Source organism: Morus notabilis, unplaced genomic scaffold, assembly GCF_000414095.1.
Source record: "Morus notabilis unplaced genomic scaffold, ASM41409v2 Scaffold342, whole genome shotgun sequence".
NCBI lineage: Eukaryota > Viridiplantae > Streptophyta > Magnoliopsida > Rosales > Moraceae > Morus > Morus notabilis.
Genome location: NW_010366042.1, coordinates 632361 through 646018, shown reverse-complemented (window position 1 = coordinate 646018; position 13658 = coordinate 632361). Strand labels below are relative to the sequence as shown.

Here is a 13658-nt window from a genome sequence, read left to right as displayed (position 1 = left end):
CGTATTAACGATTTCAAAATGTTTAATAAATGATTTCTTAAGCGAAGAGATCTTGTGAACTGGTAATAGAGTCTATTGCTGTAAGCCTAGATAGGATGCGGAGAGTGCATCCTCGGGGGCAGAACCCGAAACCGGTCCGGGTAGGCGAGGCACTTGGTTAGGTAAGTAATTTGTACTAATTACTTGCTGAAGCCTGTAATATGGTTATTTTCAGTTATATTTCCTTTGAGAAAAAGGATGTGAGGTTCCGGCTGTTCTGTCGGGACTGAATGTCTTATTTTATTTATGTGTTCAATTATTCATTCACGCGCTCATTTATTTTAAATATTTCAAATTATATCATACTGGGCCTTTCGCTCACGTTTTATATTTTAAATGTTAAACCCCTCCCAGGAGACTCGAGGAGCGGTGCACAGTAGTTGGATATTTGCTACGGAGCAGCTGAGTTATGCTGCTGTTGGAATCAAGTGAGGATCGTGAACATCCTCTTGGACAAATGTAAGGAATTTGAGAATTCTGTTGGGTTTACTAGACTGTGGTTGATGTCTATTGTAATGATTAATTACATGAGCATGTATGTACGATACTGTATGTCCTGTGGGGTGGAGCCCTGTGTGTCAGAGGCTCCGGGATTCTGTAATTCATTTATATTTTAATGCAGTTAAGTGTGGGGCCCGGTCTGGGAATCTGCTTTATTAATCCCTAATCGAGCTCCACGTCACCCACCCCGTTTGGGGGGCGTGACAGTTACATTAATTTATACACGAATAAATGAATCAAAATAATTTATTTACCTAGCGAATAATTAAGTCGATAACTTGAGTTCTTTGACCACAAACATTCCTCGCTCTAAACTAGTTTAGAACATCCGAATCTTCCTCGTTAATTCCTTGAATATATGAAGATGTGTGTGTAGGCACACCTGTAACAAAATGAAATTGATAAATAAACACTGAAGTTTTCCATAAACACGTCCAACACATGCACGACGTGAAATTTGAGAGAAAATTTTTTCTTTCTTCACTCTATAAAATTCAGCCACCTATGCTAGGGAGAGCAAAAATTATGTTCTCTAATTTTCTGCAATCTCCTATTTATAGAGTAGTAGTTAGACTCTTAGAAAAAGTCTAATATTTATCTCAAAGATAAAGATTGATAATTATCTCACTTCTAATTTGATTTTGAAATAAAATTCACTCTCCGTTATCCACATGTTGGCCGGCCACCATAAGGAGATTCCTCCTTGTAGTAGGCTGTCACGCCCCAAAGTAGGAGTTAGTAACGTGAAGGCTCATTTGAAATTAAATGACAAGAAAATGACAGGCTCTTTTGCACTTTCTGATTACAAGAGGGTTAAAACTTGAGCCTCTAGCATTATTCAGGGCTTCACCCACAGGATATACAATATTGTACATACATAAACATGTAAATAACATTACAGACAATAACCACAGTCTAGTAACTTAAGGTTCAGAGTTCCAGAATTTACAATTCTTACATTTATACACAAGGATGATGAACACAATCCTCTCTTAATCAGACGGTAGCAACTAACTCAACTACTCCGCACTGCTCCTAACATCGCCTGAGAGGGGTTTAATATTTATAAAAATAAATAAAATATGAACGGAAGGCCCAGTATGATGTATTTTGAAATAAATTTTATAAACAAATAAATAAATGAATGAGTAAGTAAATAAATAAATAAACAAGTAAATATAGATATTCAGTTCCAACACAACAACCGAAACCTCACTTTTTTTTCTAAAAGGAAATATAAACTCAAAATTTCATATTATAAGTATCAGTAAGTAATAATCTCTTAATAAAATTATCAAATGCATTTTTAAAAATAATTTCTGTTAAAAATTAAAAATATTTTCATTTTTTATTTTTATACAAAAAATAAAATTATTTTAGAAAGAATATCAAACGCGTCCAATATGTCTCTTAAATTAGAATGCTATTTACGTACTATTAAAAATAAATATGCTATTTGCTCTTAAAAGTTTTAAAAATATATTGTGTCTGTTTAGTTCACTGATTTGAGTTTTTAATTTGAGTTGAGATGTAATTTTATGTAAATATTTTTTACTATAATAAAAAAATTAAATGTGACTGTTTCTGAGAATTTTTTACTATAACAAAACTTGAATTAACAAAATAAAGGGGCTACAGTTTCTCAATTAATGTGTTATGTGAATATTTTAATATTTAAAGACGAAAATCACTATTTATTATAGGTAAAGTGTCAGTCCGGCAGCAGCTAGTTACAGAATTTAAAGGGTTTTGTTTAGACATGATAGCAGCCACATGTATCTCCATAACAACAAGCAGAGAGTTTTGCTTTTATTAGTTACCAACAGCTGGCAACATTGGCAGCATTGTGGCAGGTGGGAAAGCATTTCTTATTGGGTGAAAGGGTAGTAAAGTAATTAACCTTGTTTGACCTAGGTGTCTTTTATTTTACCGATTTGAATTTTTAATTTTAAGTTTTTACAGTAAAAAACTCTCAGAAAATATCACATCTAATTTTTTTATTACAGTAAAAAACTATCAGAAAATGTCACATCTCAACTTGAATTAAAAACTCAAATTCACGAAGTGAACGAGACCTTAATTAACGGTGTGTTTAATTAATAGATTCATATCATAATTTATGATTTATTACAATATTTTTTCTTATAAAAATATATATAAATTAAAAATAATTTTAAATCATGAATCAATCAACTAAATGTCCATTAAACTTCTAACAACAACGACAATGAATATTTGCCTCTCGAAGAAATAGCATTTAAGTAGAGTAAACAAATAGCGTCTCGTTATGTACATTGCTCGAATTGTGAGCTTGTTGTGAATAGGGTATTCAAAAAATCCATCAAATCACGAAAATATTGCTCAATCAAAATTACATGGAACTAAATCTTTAATTATTTTTAGATTATTAAACGGCTAAATCAATTTTTTAATCTAATTTTTTTAAGCGGTCTAGTTTGTGATTTTGACTCCTCAAACTGTCTAATAGCCTGCCTAAAAATATACATATATAATTTTTAAAATTTTAAAATATTTATATTTTAGTTTTTATTAGTCATAATAAAAGTTCTACACTTATAAAATACACCATATCACATATTTTTGTAGGTTTGTATTAAAATTTTAAATGGTGAACTTTTATGTATTTGCTAGTTTTGAGTTATATTTTTAAACTTGCATCTTATTTTTATTTTTATGGATTAACGATTTTATAATTTTTTATGAATTATTGTAAACTATTTTAGTCTTAAGCTCAAACAACCCAAATTAAACCGCTCAAACCGCTTACGAATGATTTGGTTCAATTTATTTTTGTCAAAAATATCAAACTGCCCAAACCGCTTAAAATAACAAATTATTTTTGGTTTGGCTTGTGATTTTTATGAAAAAATCACTCAAACCGACTGCAAACACCTGTAATTGTGAATGAGTTGTATTGTGAGAGTGAATTAAAGTGGTAACGTAAGTTTTTAATGCATGTTATATAATTAGCAGACTTAGATAGTTGATTATATAAAAAAGCAGGTAATGACAAGGGAGCACACGAAAATAAGATGAGTGAACAACATTAGATGGAGAATGTAGTATATTAGAAGATAAATCTTATAGCATGTAACGCTTAGTTCAAACACTATAAAGGAAGAAAGGCAGCAAGGCCAATTATGTGGATTATTATTTGTATAATAGAGAATCGTCCTATAAATTATTCCATATGTATTGAAGGATACCAATTTTATTGAATAAAGATTTTTTAAAAGGACTAATTTAAAAAAAAATCTTAAAAAAACCTAAATTGTGAACTCTAAATAAACAAATATTTTCTAATGATAAAATTGAAGCTTCTTTAAATAGACTCTCAGTGATATTTTTACAAAGAAAAATAATATTAAAAAAAGCATTCTAATTCATTTGAAAATAAGAGATATGGAACTCGGTATTAGTTTATGTATATCAAAACCGTTACCACCCATAATGTGTTGATTGGTTATTGTAATCGAACCCTAACAAGTTCAAAGTATAAACGAAATTCAAGCACTCGGTATTAGTTTATGTGTTTCAAAACTATTACTACTCATAATGTTATTTGGTTATTGTAATCAAACCCTAACACGTTCGAAGTACCAACAAAACGCGCAGTCGGTATTACTTTACCGTTTAGATATAAAGGGCTCATTTAGTTCGCTAATTTGAGTTTTTAATTCGAATTGAGATGTAATTTTATGTGAGAGCTTTTTACTGTAGCAAAAAAGTTAGATGTGATTGTTTGTGAGAGCTTTTTACTGTAGCAAAACTCGAATTCTAAACTCAAATCAACGAAATAAACGGGGCTGTTACGATGTTTGAGTGTAGTAATTAGTAGTTAATGGTAGACATTGGCGGAGACAATTTTTTCAATGAGTGAAACCAAAGTTTAAAATTAAAATGGTACAATTTTTATTTTATTTTATTACTTTTATATTTTGTTAATTTAAATGAATTGATCTTCTAATTAAATTGAATTCACTTTTTAACGTCTGCAATCTACAAATTGTGAACTTATACAAGAGAATCATTGATTATTGATTTATTTAGCTATTTGTGTTTGAAATATGAGATACTCAAAAATTAAACTTTCAATATATATTTTTAAACAGTTCATATATAAATGTCATAATGGAAAATTTTAAGAAGGGCGAGATAAAGAAAAATATATATAAAATAATTAGTTGGGGTAAATATTAAAGGGGTCATTTTAGTCAGTTGGGGTGGTCATGTGGCAGAGTGATGATGGTACGTTAAGATGACCATAATTTTAACAGATAATTTTTATGTAACGTATGTGCTTATTTTCATTTTAGCAACCTAAAGTTACCATGGTTTAGATATCTAGTTTTATGTTGCTTGAACATTTAGCATCTTATAAATGTTGTAAATTAACCTATATTATATTGTTTAAAACCGTCGTTAAGAAATTAATTCCAACCGTAAGTATCAACTTTTTAGCCTTGTTATATTAGAACACCCTTAAATGTTTTTCCTAAGACGAAACGTCATGTGGCCCTCTAAAACTCCATCATTATATGACGTTTAAAAAGTCAAAACTAAAATGAAATTGGGTCTAAACCTCATAAATTATGTGTAGAATTAACACTTATAAAAATATTAAATACTACCAAATAACAATCATCTCTACGGCATTGGTAGAGACATTGTTTTGCTTGAAATGATGGCCATCACTAATACTATGGGTCGTACGGTGAGTCAATGTAGGGTAGACAAGTGGACAGCTGTAATTGGACGTGATTGCTCGTACCAATTTATTTCAATTATTGTCGAGTGAATTATTTGGTCGGTAAATTTAGGGCCGGCAACATGGATCACGACACGACGACACAACTTAAAAATGACACAAATTTTACAGGTTAGGGTTGAGAAAAAAGATATTCGGATCATAATTGGGTCGACCTGAAATTGACACGAAAAACATGGGTCAATTTCGGGTTGGACCCACCTAACCCGAACACGACACGAAACTCGTAAAAAACTAAAAATTACATATATTTTTCATTGCATATTTTAAATTTTATTATGAACTTGTGATATCATGATAGTTATACTCAAAATCTTATACTATTATTGGCTTAATTTCAATGGATGTTATTGTAATTTAGTGTATTATGAATTTTAAGTTATTTTTAATATGAAAAAAAATAAATAAAAGTATACAATTTTTGTGTCAATTTCGAGTTCAGGGGTCAATTTCGTGTCACGGGTCATTTTCAGGTCGGGTCGTGTCAACTCGTAAAGTGGTTGTGTCGTATTCGTGTTACGGTTTTTAAAAAATTTCGTGTCACGGGTCGTGTTCGGGTTGACTGTAAATTTAGAAAGAAATGATTAAAACACGACACGAATACGACACGTGACACGAATTGCCACCCCTAGATAAATTTGTATCATAATTTGAATTATAGTTCGTGATTCGTTACAATATTTTCTCTCATAAAAAATACACGTAAATTGAGAATAATTCTGAATCATAATTTTGAATCTATTAACTAAATGTCCACTGAATTTGTCTTTTTAAAATGCATTGAATCTAAATTTTTATCATTTTTTTCTTAATTAATTGGCTAATATAATACTTTGATTAAAATATGTTAATTAAGAATAGATGATAAAATTCATCGCCTATCAACTCTAAAAGTATCTCCTTTTCTCATAATTTAAAATTTTTGTATTGAATTATTTGGGCAGGTCCAATAATGGATACATGGTAGCCCATAAGATGGAACTCTCAGCGGTTGCCATCAATGCTTAATGGTGGGCTTGTTTTTTTAGGGGAATAATTAATGCGGTTAAAGCTATTAAAAATTTTTCTCAAGAAAAAGCTATTAAAAAAAGTAAAACAATATAAATAAATAATTTTTTTAAGGATACCTCCAGGCTGCCCAGTACGAACAATGCTTTTCTTAAAATAAAACTTAAGATAATTAGTACAAATGATCTTGACCTCTTGACAATTTAATTTTTATTCTTTTAAATTTAACAAAATAGTCCTTAACGTCATTAAATAAGTGTAATTAAGTATTTTTCGTTTCAATACGTTAAATTACCCACGTTAAAAGTTAAAACCCATGTAGCCCCTCACGTAACTTGATTACAAGGATTATTTACGTAAAATCATGAGTTTATTTAATTGGAGGCTGATATTCTTTAAAAAAAACGTGAAAAAAATTAGAGTTCTTCATTCTTGAACTTTTTTTTTTCAAATTAGGGCTATAATGGAAGAAATCTCTTTGTGTGACTATGAGAATCCGAAACCCACAAAGGTAATCACTTTTTGGACAGACTTCAATTCTGAACGCAGATTTTATAGGTACCATTTATATGTGGCACGTTTTGATTTTCATTAAAATAGTTGTTTGAAATCTGAAATTTTTAATTTTGTGTATGAAATTTGTTCTCCATCTCTTAATTCCAGTGGGAGCAGCACGTGGAAGTGGGTTTTGTTCTTCATTTTTGTAATCGTAGTGTTTGTTTGTAAACTAAAGGTGTAGTGATGTAGGAATTTAATGTAGAAATTATGTTGAATTTGCCTTGATATTTTGTAATATAGTATCCATTAGTGGTAAGCAATACAAATTTGATGATCAGTTCTTGTTACAGCTTTTGTTTTTGTTGACAGAATTTCAATTTACGGTTTTTTAACTGTTTATTTTGTTTAATTTATCGTTAATTTTGAATCAGTTTTATAGTTTCATATTTTTGGTGATTTTATCGTTATTTGAAGGTGATTTTCTCGTGTTTCACACCAGATTTTTTTAAATGGAGTTCCAAACCATTTGGTGATTCTGTTTTAATTATTTGTTAATTTCAAATCAATTTTATAGTTTGAGATTATCGGTGATTTTCTGGTGATTTATATCAGATTTTGGTGGTCAGTTTTTTATTTTTAGGTTATTTTATGGTGATTTGTTGTTTTTGTTTTTTGTTTTTTGTCAATTTGGTTCCAGCTCCTTTTAACTCGCCGAACAACCATCTTCCCACCAACCCAATATCGCCCGTCGTCAATGCAAGCTAAATCTGGTGTCAATGGAGGGCGAATCATCCAAAGTAAACGCTCTCCTAATTTCTCATGAAGAAGCCCCATTTTTAGAAAACCCTAACTTTTGATTATTGGGTTTAGGACAATTTTGTATTTTCAAGGGTTTTAACTTAAGTAATTTGATGGATCTAGACGGAAATGAAAGGGGGACGTTTGAAAGGAGGATTCGTGCTATGATTCGAATTATGATTCGTAGCTCGCTATAGTATTTTCTCTAAAAAAAAACACACGTAAACGATAATGGTTCTGAATCCATGAACCAAACATCATTGTAGATATTTAATGACGTTGGGGATCATTTTACCAAAATTAAAAGAATATGGACCAAACTATCACCTACTAAAGAGGTTAGGGATATTCCGTGCCAATTATCCTAAAATTTAGAAAAGCAAACCCATCTCTAAGCAAGTCTAGATCTATTGTCCTCATTTTTTATTTTATTTTGGTGGTTGTATCTTTGCTACTTATTTGTTATAATATCTATTTTAGAAATCTAATCACACAAATAAAAACAAAATATTTAAAATATTTAAATAATTAACAGTGTCAAAATTCAATTAGAGAGACAGTTACCAAGACAAAAAGAGTGAGACAATAAATCTGAATAAATAATAAAAAAATACTATCTTCATTTTTTTTTTATCATTTTCTACATTAATTATTCTATACGTAAATTTTATTATCTTATTTTCTATTTAGATACAAAACATAATAAAAAAAATAACAGAAAAAGAGTGCTATTGTGTTTCTAAATTACAGTAGTTAATTTGGAATCTTTCTCTTAGCACCACCATTATTAATCAGTAAGTTTGGCACACTTTTTTATACCAAAAGACGTGCTTAAGGTTAAGAACTTAAGAAGCTTTCACATCTCGCCACGTGTCAAAAGTGTCGGTGGTCTATCCGCTATATAAGGTCAGAAATTTCTCACTCCACTGCCCTCCCACTTCACTGAAATTAAGACTTTTATCCCTAATATCCCAAATCTCTCTCTGCTTCAAACCAAATCTAGGGTTTCATTTCCAAATCGAGCGAGGGAAATATCGTGTTCTTCAAGAATGTAATGTAGATTTTTCGCAAGAACAGAGATTTGATTTGGTAGCAGTCAGATATGGATCGGACCTGGTACGAACCGTCGCTGAGAAGGATTCCGAGGAGGGTCTGGTTAGGGTTTCAAAAGTCTATGGGTGTCCTCGTGGGTGGGAATCACACTTCGTCCAGGTTTTGCACTCGATAATCTCTCTCATCTCGTTTTCCGATTTGGCTTGTTTCTCTCTCTAGAAAGATTTCGATTTCCAGAATCTAGTTGTAGAAAGGAAAAGAAATAAACTGAAAAGTTTAGAAAATTTGCTCTCCGCTTACTCAGATCACGAGTGAGATTGTGAGAAGAGAGTCATGGATTCGAAGACGCCCAAGTTTCAAATCCTTCACGGATCTGTAGCGAGGCGCGTGCTCATACGCACCTTCTTGATCGCCGCGGCTCTGTCCGTAATTCCCTTGGTGCACATTTTGTCTGGGCCGTACCTGAAAATGCTCGCCCCTATAATGTCCGGCGACTGCGCCGTGCATCTGGGCCAGTCAACCACCAACTTCACTCCGAGTTGGTATGTGTTTCAGGGTCGTCATCTGAATCCCATTTGGAGTTCCATTGAGCCGATGCAGTGCAAGGAATATGTGAATTTGACCACTGACGTAGTCAGAGAGCTGATGGGGAAGCAATTCTTGAACCCCGCTGGCGCGAAGGCTCTCTGCATTGGAGAAGGGTCGGCTGTGGCCGCCAAGGCGTTGCGAGATTTGGGGTTCTCTGAGGCTTATGATGTTGACGAGCAGCGATTTTTCTCGTTCAGGCGCAGGCAATTTGTGTATGAGATTGATTACGAGGAGAAATCGTTTGATTTTGTGTTCTCGAGAGATCTGGATATGGTTTCTGCTCCTGCGCTTCTTGTGCTTGAGATCGAGCGCGTTCTTAGCCCCGGCGGGATTGGGGCTGTGCTTTTGGGCACCAGTGGTTCGACTCCGAATAGTCTCATTAGATCTGCCACGCCTATATCTTCAGTGCTCAAAACTTCTGGTATAGTGCACGTTAATCATATCAACAACCTCACTTTGGTTGCGTTCAGGAAAAGGATTGAAAACACCGGATACTTTGAGCAATACCGTCTGCCAGCAGACTGTCCATCTCTGACAACGAATAGACCTTTCATAGAGCACATGGAGCCTCTTGTGGAGGACCAGCCAAAGGATTTCGAGAAAAGTTTTTCTTATCTGCCCAAGTTTGTGGATGCTTCTTCAAAGAAGCGGCTTGTCTATGTTGATATTGGGGCAGGGAAGCACCTGAACCCCAATGTTACAAATTGGTTCCTCCCTTCCTACCCTATTGACAGCAAAGCTTTTAATGTTTATTTTGTTGACCACAACACTTCTGTTTTGCTGTCCTACGTTAAGAAGCCTGGTATCACCTTTGTTTATCATCCTGGCCTCTCTGCAACCGAGGCTAATGTCAGCACTGATGGAGATTTGGAGCCATATTTGGGAAATACGGGTTTCGATTTCCTTGCTTGGTTCAAAGAAACTGTGCAGTACGCAGATTTTGTGGTCCTCAAGATGAATGCAGGGACAGTGGAAATGAAATTCCTCTCCGAGCTGTTCGAAAGTGGAGCGATATGCTACGTCGACGAGCTGTTTCTTCACTGTTCAGGCTACGTAGATGGGGAAGGCGCAACGCTGGTGAAGTGCACGGACATGCTCAAGGACCTCCGCCACAGTGGTGTGTTTGTCCATCAGTGGTGGGGAGACTATAACCCCAGTGGTGCTTGGTGAAGTGCAACTATAATCCCACGGTTGTTCTAGTGAACTATTAGGTTTTCTTTACTGTGTATTGTGTTGCTTCTGTTTAATTCGTGTGTCTTGGATGTGACGAGCATCTAAGTTGCTTTATGGTTGGGCATTCTATCTTAAATAAGCAACCATTTGTTGTGTCTGTGTTGTGTCTTAAGTTTCTTTTGCATGTAATCAAATGTTCAAGATGCTTTTTGCATTTGGGCATTTGAAACTACTAAAATGAACAACATCCACTTTGGAGTTGCATAATAAAATATTTGTTGTGGGCGTGTATTTTATAGTTCCATTGCCTTTTACTTTCTTTGCACATAAAGATTTTGTTAATTCGACATATGGGATCATGAAAGACAGAAGACCCACGCTTTACACTTTACAGGGCATCTTTGGATTATATTTTATGTCCACCATTATTAGGATACTGAATAAGTTATTCATTTTCTAGCTTAAGTATTGGAAAGTTAATAATGCTACCATCTATAGAATGCCTTTAATGCTAATCATCTTTGCCACTTGGAAAGAGAGGCGTGGAACAGACGAGAAAGTATTAAGAATCTGTAAATTTGGTAACGGGGACTTTTTCCTGTCTACATATAGGTCAGTTTTCACTTTAAAAAACGAAAAAAAAAATAACTTTTTACCAATAAATAATCCAATGTGTAATATTAATATACTCTCCTTATAACGACGCGTGATTAAAAAAAAAAATCTGGAAGGGAAAGACAAACCGGGCATTTTGTGCCTTGTCTGCATTCTCTCTGCTCATTCTAATTGGCTTTAAGTGATCAATTACAGTAATAGTTGTTAAATCTAAAGCTATTAATGGAAATATTATAAATTTTAACAAAAAGCTTCTACAGAACCAAGCATAAAGAATGTAAAACTAGGACCCCTTCCAAGCAAGCACAGAAGAATGCATTTGCTTGTACATTTTGTGGTGCAAAAGCAGAGCGTGTTATCCATGCCAATGGTGTATAAATTCCTTTTAAATTATTAAAAGAAAAGAAACATCAAGTGTAAAAACAAGTTGCAAAAACGGCAGTAAGAGAAGTGATGAAAACTAAAAGACAACGACAGGGATATACACAGGGCTCGCTTGTTTGCCGGTACTCTTGTCTTTCTTCATTCCTCGGATCCATTGTTGACCGTTATCTCCAAAAGCCGCTCGACTGGCTGCCGGCATATTGGACACCGGTTCGTCTGAAATCGCAAAACCTTGGCGCACCCGCTGCACATGCACTGCAACCAATAAAAGAAACCAGAACAAAAACATCAACAATAGATTCTTGTATCACCTACATCTAGATTTTTTTTTAAAAACAAAAGAAAAAAAAAATCCTTTCCTTTTTTCTCAGAAGTAAAATGCTTAAAAAGAAGTTGGCTTCTCAAAATAATGTAGTAGAAATGTATTGGTTTCTATGCAAACTTGGCAAAGTACTTTTATCAACCTCATCATATTATGTCCAAAAGGCCTTTAAGGTTTCCCAAAGTATTACTAAAACCTATGAATTGCAATCTTTGAGTGATAAACTGCCTTATTAAAATGGTAACCTTGAACCTTTTCAAGGTTTTATAATCATAGGAACAACAGGGTAAGCATTGGGAAGGTGTAATTACCATGTGTCGGCATGGAAGAACAGTTGTGTCCCGAGGTTCGGACAGACAAATGACACATTCTTTTCCAGGGTCATTACCATCCAAATCACCCTCAACTGAATTCCCAATTCCGTATATCTCTTGCAGCTCATATCTCATTCCATTTACCCACAAGATCTGCTTCGCAACCCTCGTCCGAAATTCTCCCTTCTCCTTCTCGAAAACCGCCAGAGTTATCTGAGAGTTCATCGCTCCGGATTCAGGGCTTCCATCCGATCCATTTGGGGCACCTGGGATTGCCTCTGCCTTCACTGCTAGAGGGTAGATGTCCATATTCCCCACTTTCACCAATTCTGTCTCCTCAAACGTCAATAATTCGACCCCGGTTCCAGACGGCTGTCTGAATTTCTGTCCCAAACCTTGCGGGAAATGAACCGTCATGGGTGCAATATGATTTTCCTTCATTGGCGTCAGGTTACAGTCTTCCCCTTCTTTTGCAAAGAAAATGATAGTCATGCTGTTCCAATGGATAAACAAATCAACAACAAACAAACATTAGACCACCCAAAAAAAAAACAAAACAAAACAAAACAAAACTGATTGAAATATCCCATAAATGACTTAAAAAAAAAAAAAACACTCCTGCTTTGCCATTTTTGTTTAATGAACTACCATAAAGTTTTTTCCTTTCTATAATCTCAACATAGATACACTAAGATCACCTACCATTAATTAAAACCTAGTCTCAAGACAATCATCAAGTAATGGCAAAATTAACAATCTTCACCATACTAATACATTTACCTAATTCCTAACCAACTCAATCAATAACATCTCAAAAACACCCTACATATAGGATTTTACTACCAAAAAGAAGAAAAAAAAAAAAAGCGCTAAAATCTGAAAACAAAATTGGACATAAAATACGAAGATTGTCAGATCACATCAAAATTATGAGACGGTCTAAATCAGCACAAATACCATTTTTTTAGTCTTACTAGAGTCGTTCGTTTCGCTCTTAGAGTTGAAAGAATTAGAAAATATTGTAATAAAAACTTGAATTTCAATTCAAACTAGCGAAAGCACTAATTCTCATACTTTTAACATGCAGAAGGAACAATTTTTTTTTTTTTAAAATGGCTTTTACCTCCCAGAAACAGTGGCATCAAAAGTAAAAGCAACAAGAAACTTCCCAGGATTATCCTCATCAGGCTCAATCCTCAGACTCTCCTTCTTCAGATTAACATCATTCCTTATCGTCACCGCCTTCTGATGCTCCACATACGGCGTCGCCGCCGCCGCCGGCCCACAAGGGTACCTCCCGCCGACCCAATTCCCTTGGGCCTGGCCCATGTCCGTCACCACCTGCTGCTGCTGGTGGGCCTGGGCCTGGGCCGCCCCACGGTGGTGGTGGTCGAACGGTGCCGGTAAAGGCAATGGCATCGCCGGCGGCGGAGGGGGGTAGTAACCCGGATACTGGTAGTACTGCTGACCAGGATTCTGATTCGAATACGGCCCCGCCGCCGTCACCACGTAACGGTTCGCCGATATTTCTGGCTGAGCCGCAGTAGTCGGCGGCGCCGCCGGGGGTGGGGGGGTG

The 13658-nt window shown here is 34.6% G+C and overlaps 2 protein-coding genes across 3 annotated transcripts; one reads left to right on the top strand and one right to left on the bottom strand.

Moving 5' to 3' along the window:
- The first annotated feature begins 8574 nt into the window (after positions 1 to 8574).
- On the top strand, positions 8575 to 10738 carry LOC21407143. 2 transcript variants are annotated; one of them, XM_024172943.1, is made up of 2 exons: positions 8575 to 8845; positions 9070 to 10738. In XM_024172943.1, exons 1-2 carry the CDS (start codon positions 8736 to 8738, stop codon positions 10442 to 10444), a joined length of 1485 nt encoding a protein of 494 aa, XP_024028711.1. In that variant the 5' UTR covers positions 8575 to 8735; the 3' UTR covers positions 10445 to 10738. The 2 variants fall into 2 exon arrangements, with proteins under 2 accessions (XP_024028711.1, XP_010107548.1); XM_010109246.2 differs by having other exon boundaries at positions 8991 to 10738.
- A 457-nt stretch (positions 10739 to 11195) lies between these two features.
- Positions 11196 to 13654, bottom strand: LOC21407142 (probable E3 ubiquitin-protein ligase LOG2; the record flags this gene model as incomplete). The annotated part of the gene is made up of 3 exons (XM_010109245.2): positions 11196 to 11701; positions 12080 to 12575; positions 13206 to 13654. Coding segments are annotated over 3 exons (1062 nt in total), but the record flags the coding sequence as incomplete, so codon positions are not given.
- Between the last annotated feature and the right edge of the window lie 4 nt (positions 13655 to 13658).

Bases quoted from the DNA above. Each gene is read 5' to 3' on its own strand.
- LOC21407143 (XM_024172943.1), top strand. From the start codon at position 8,736: ATGGATCGGACCTGGTACGAACCGTCGCTGAGAAGGATTCCGAGGAGG. The intron at 8,846-9,069 runs GTTTTGCACTCG...ATCTGTAGCGAG, and splicing joins GGGAATCACACTTCGTCCAG to GCGCGTGCTCATACGCACCT.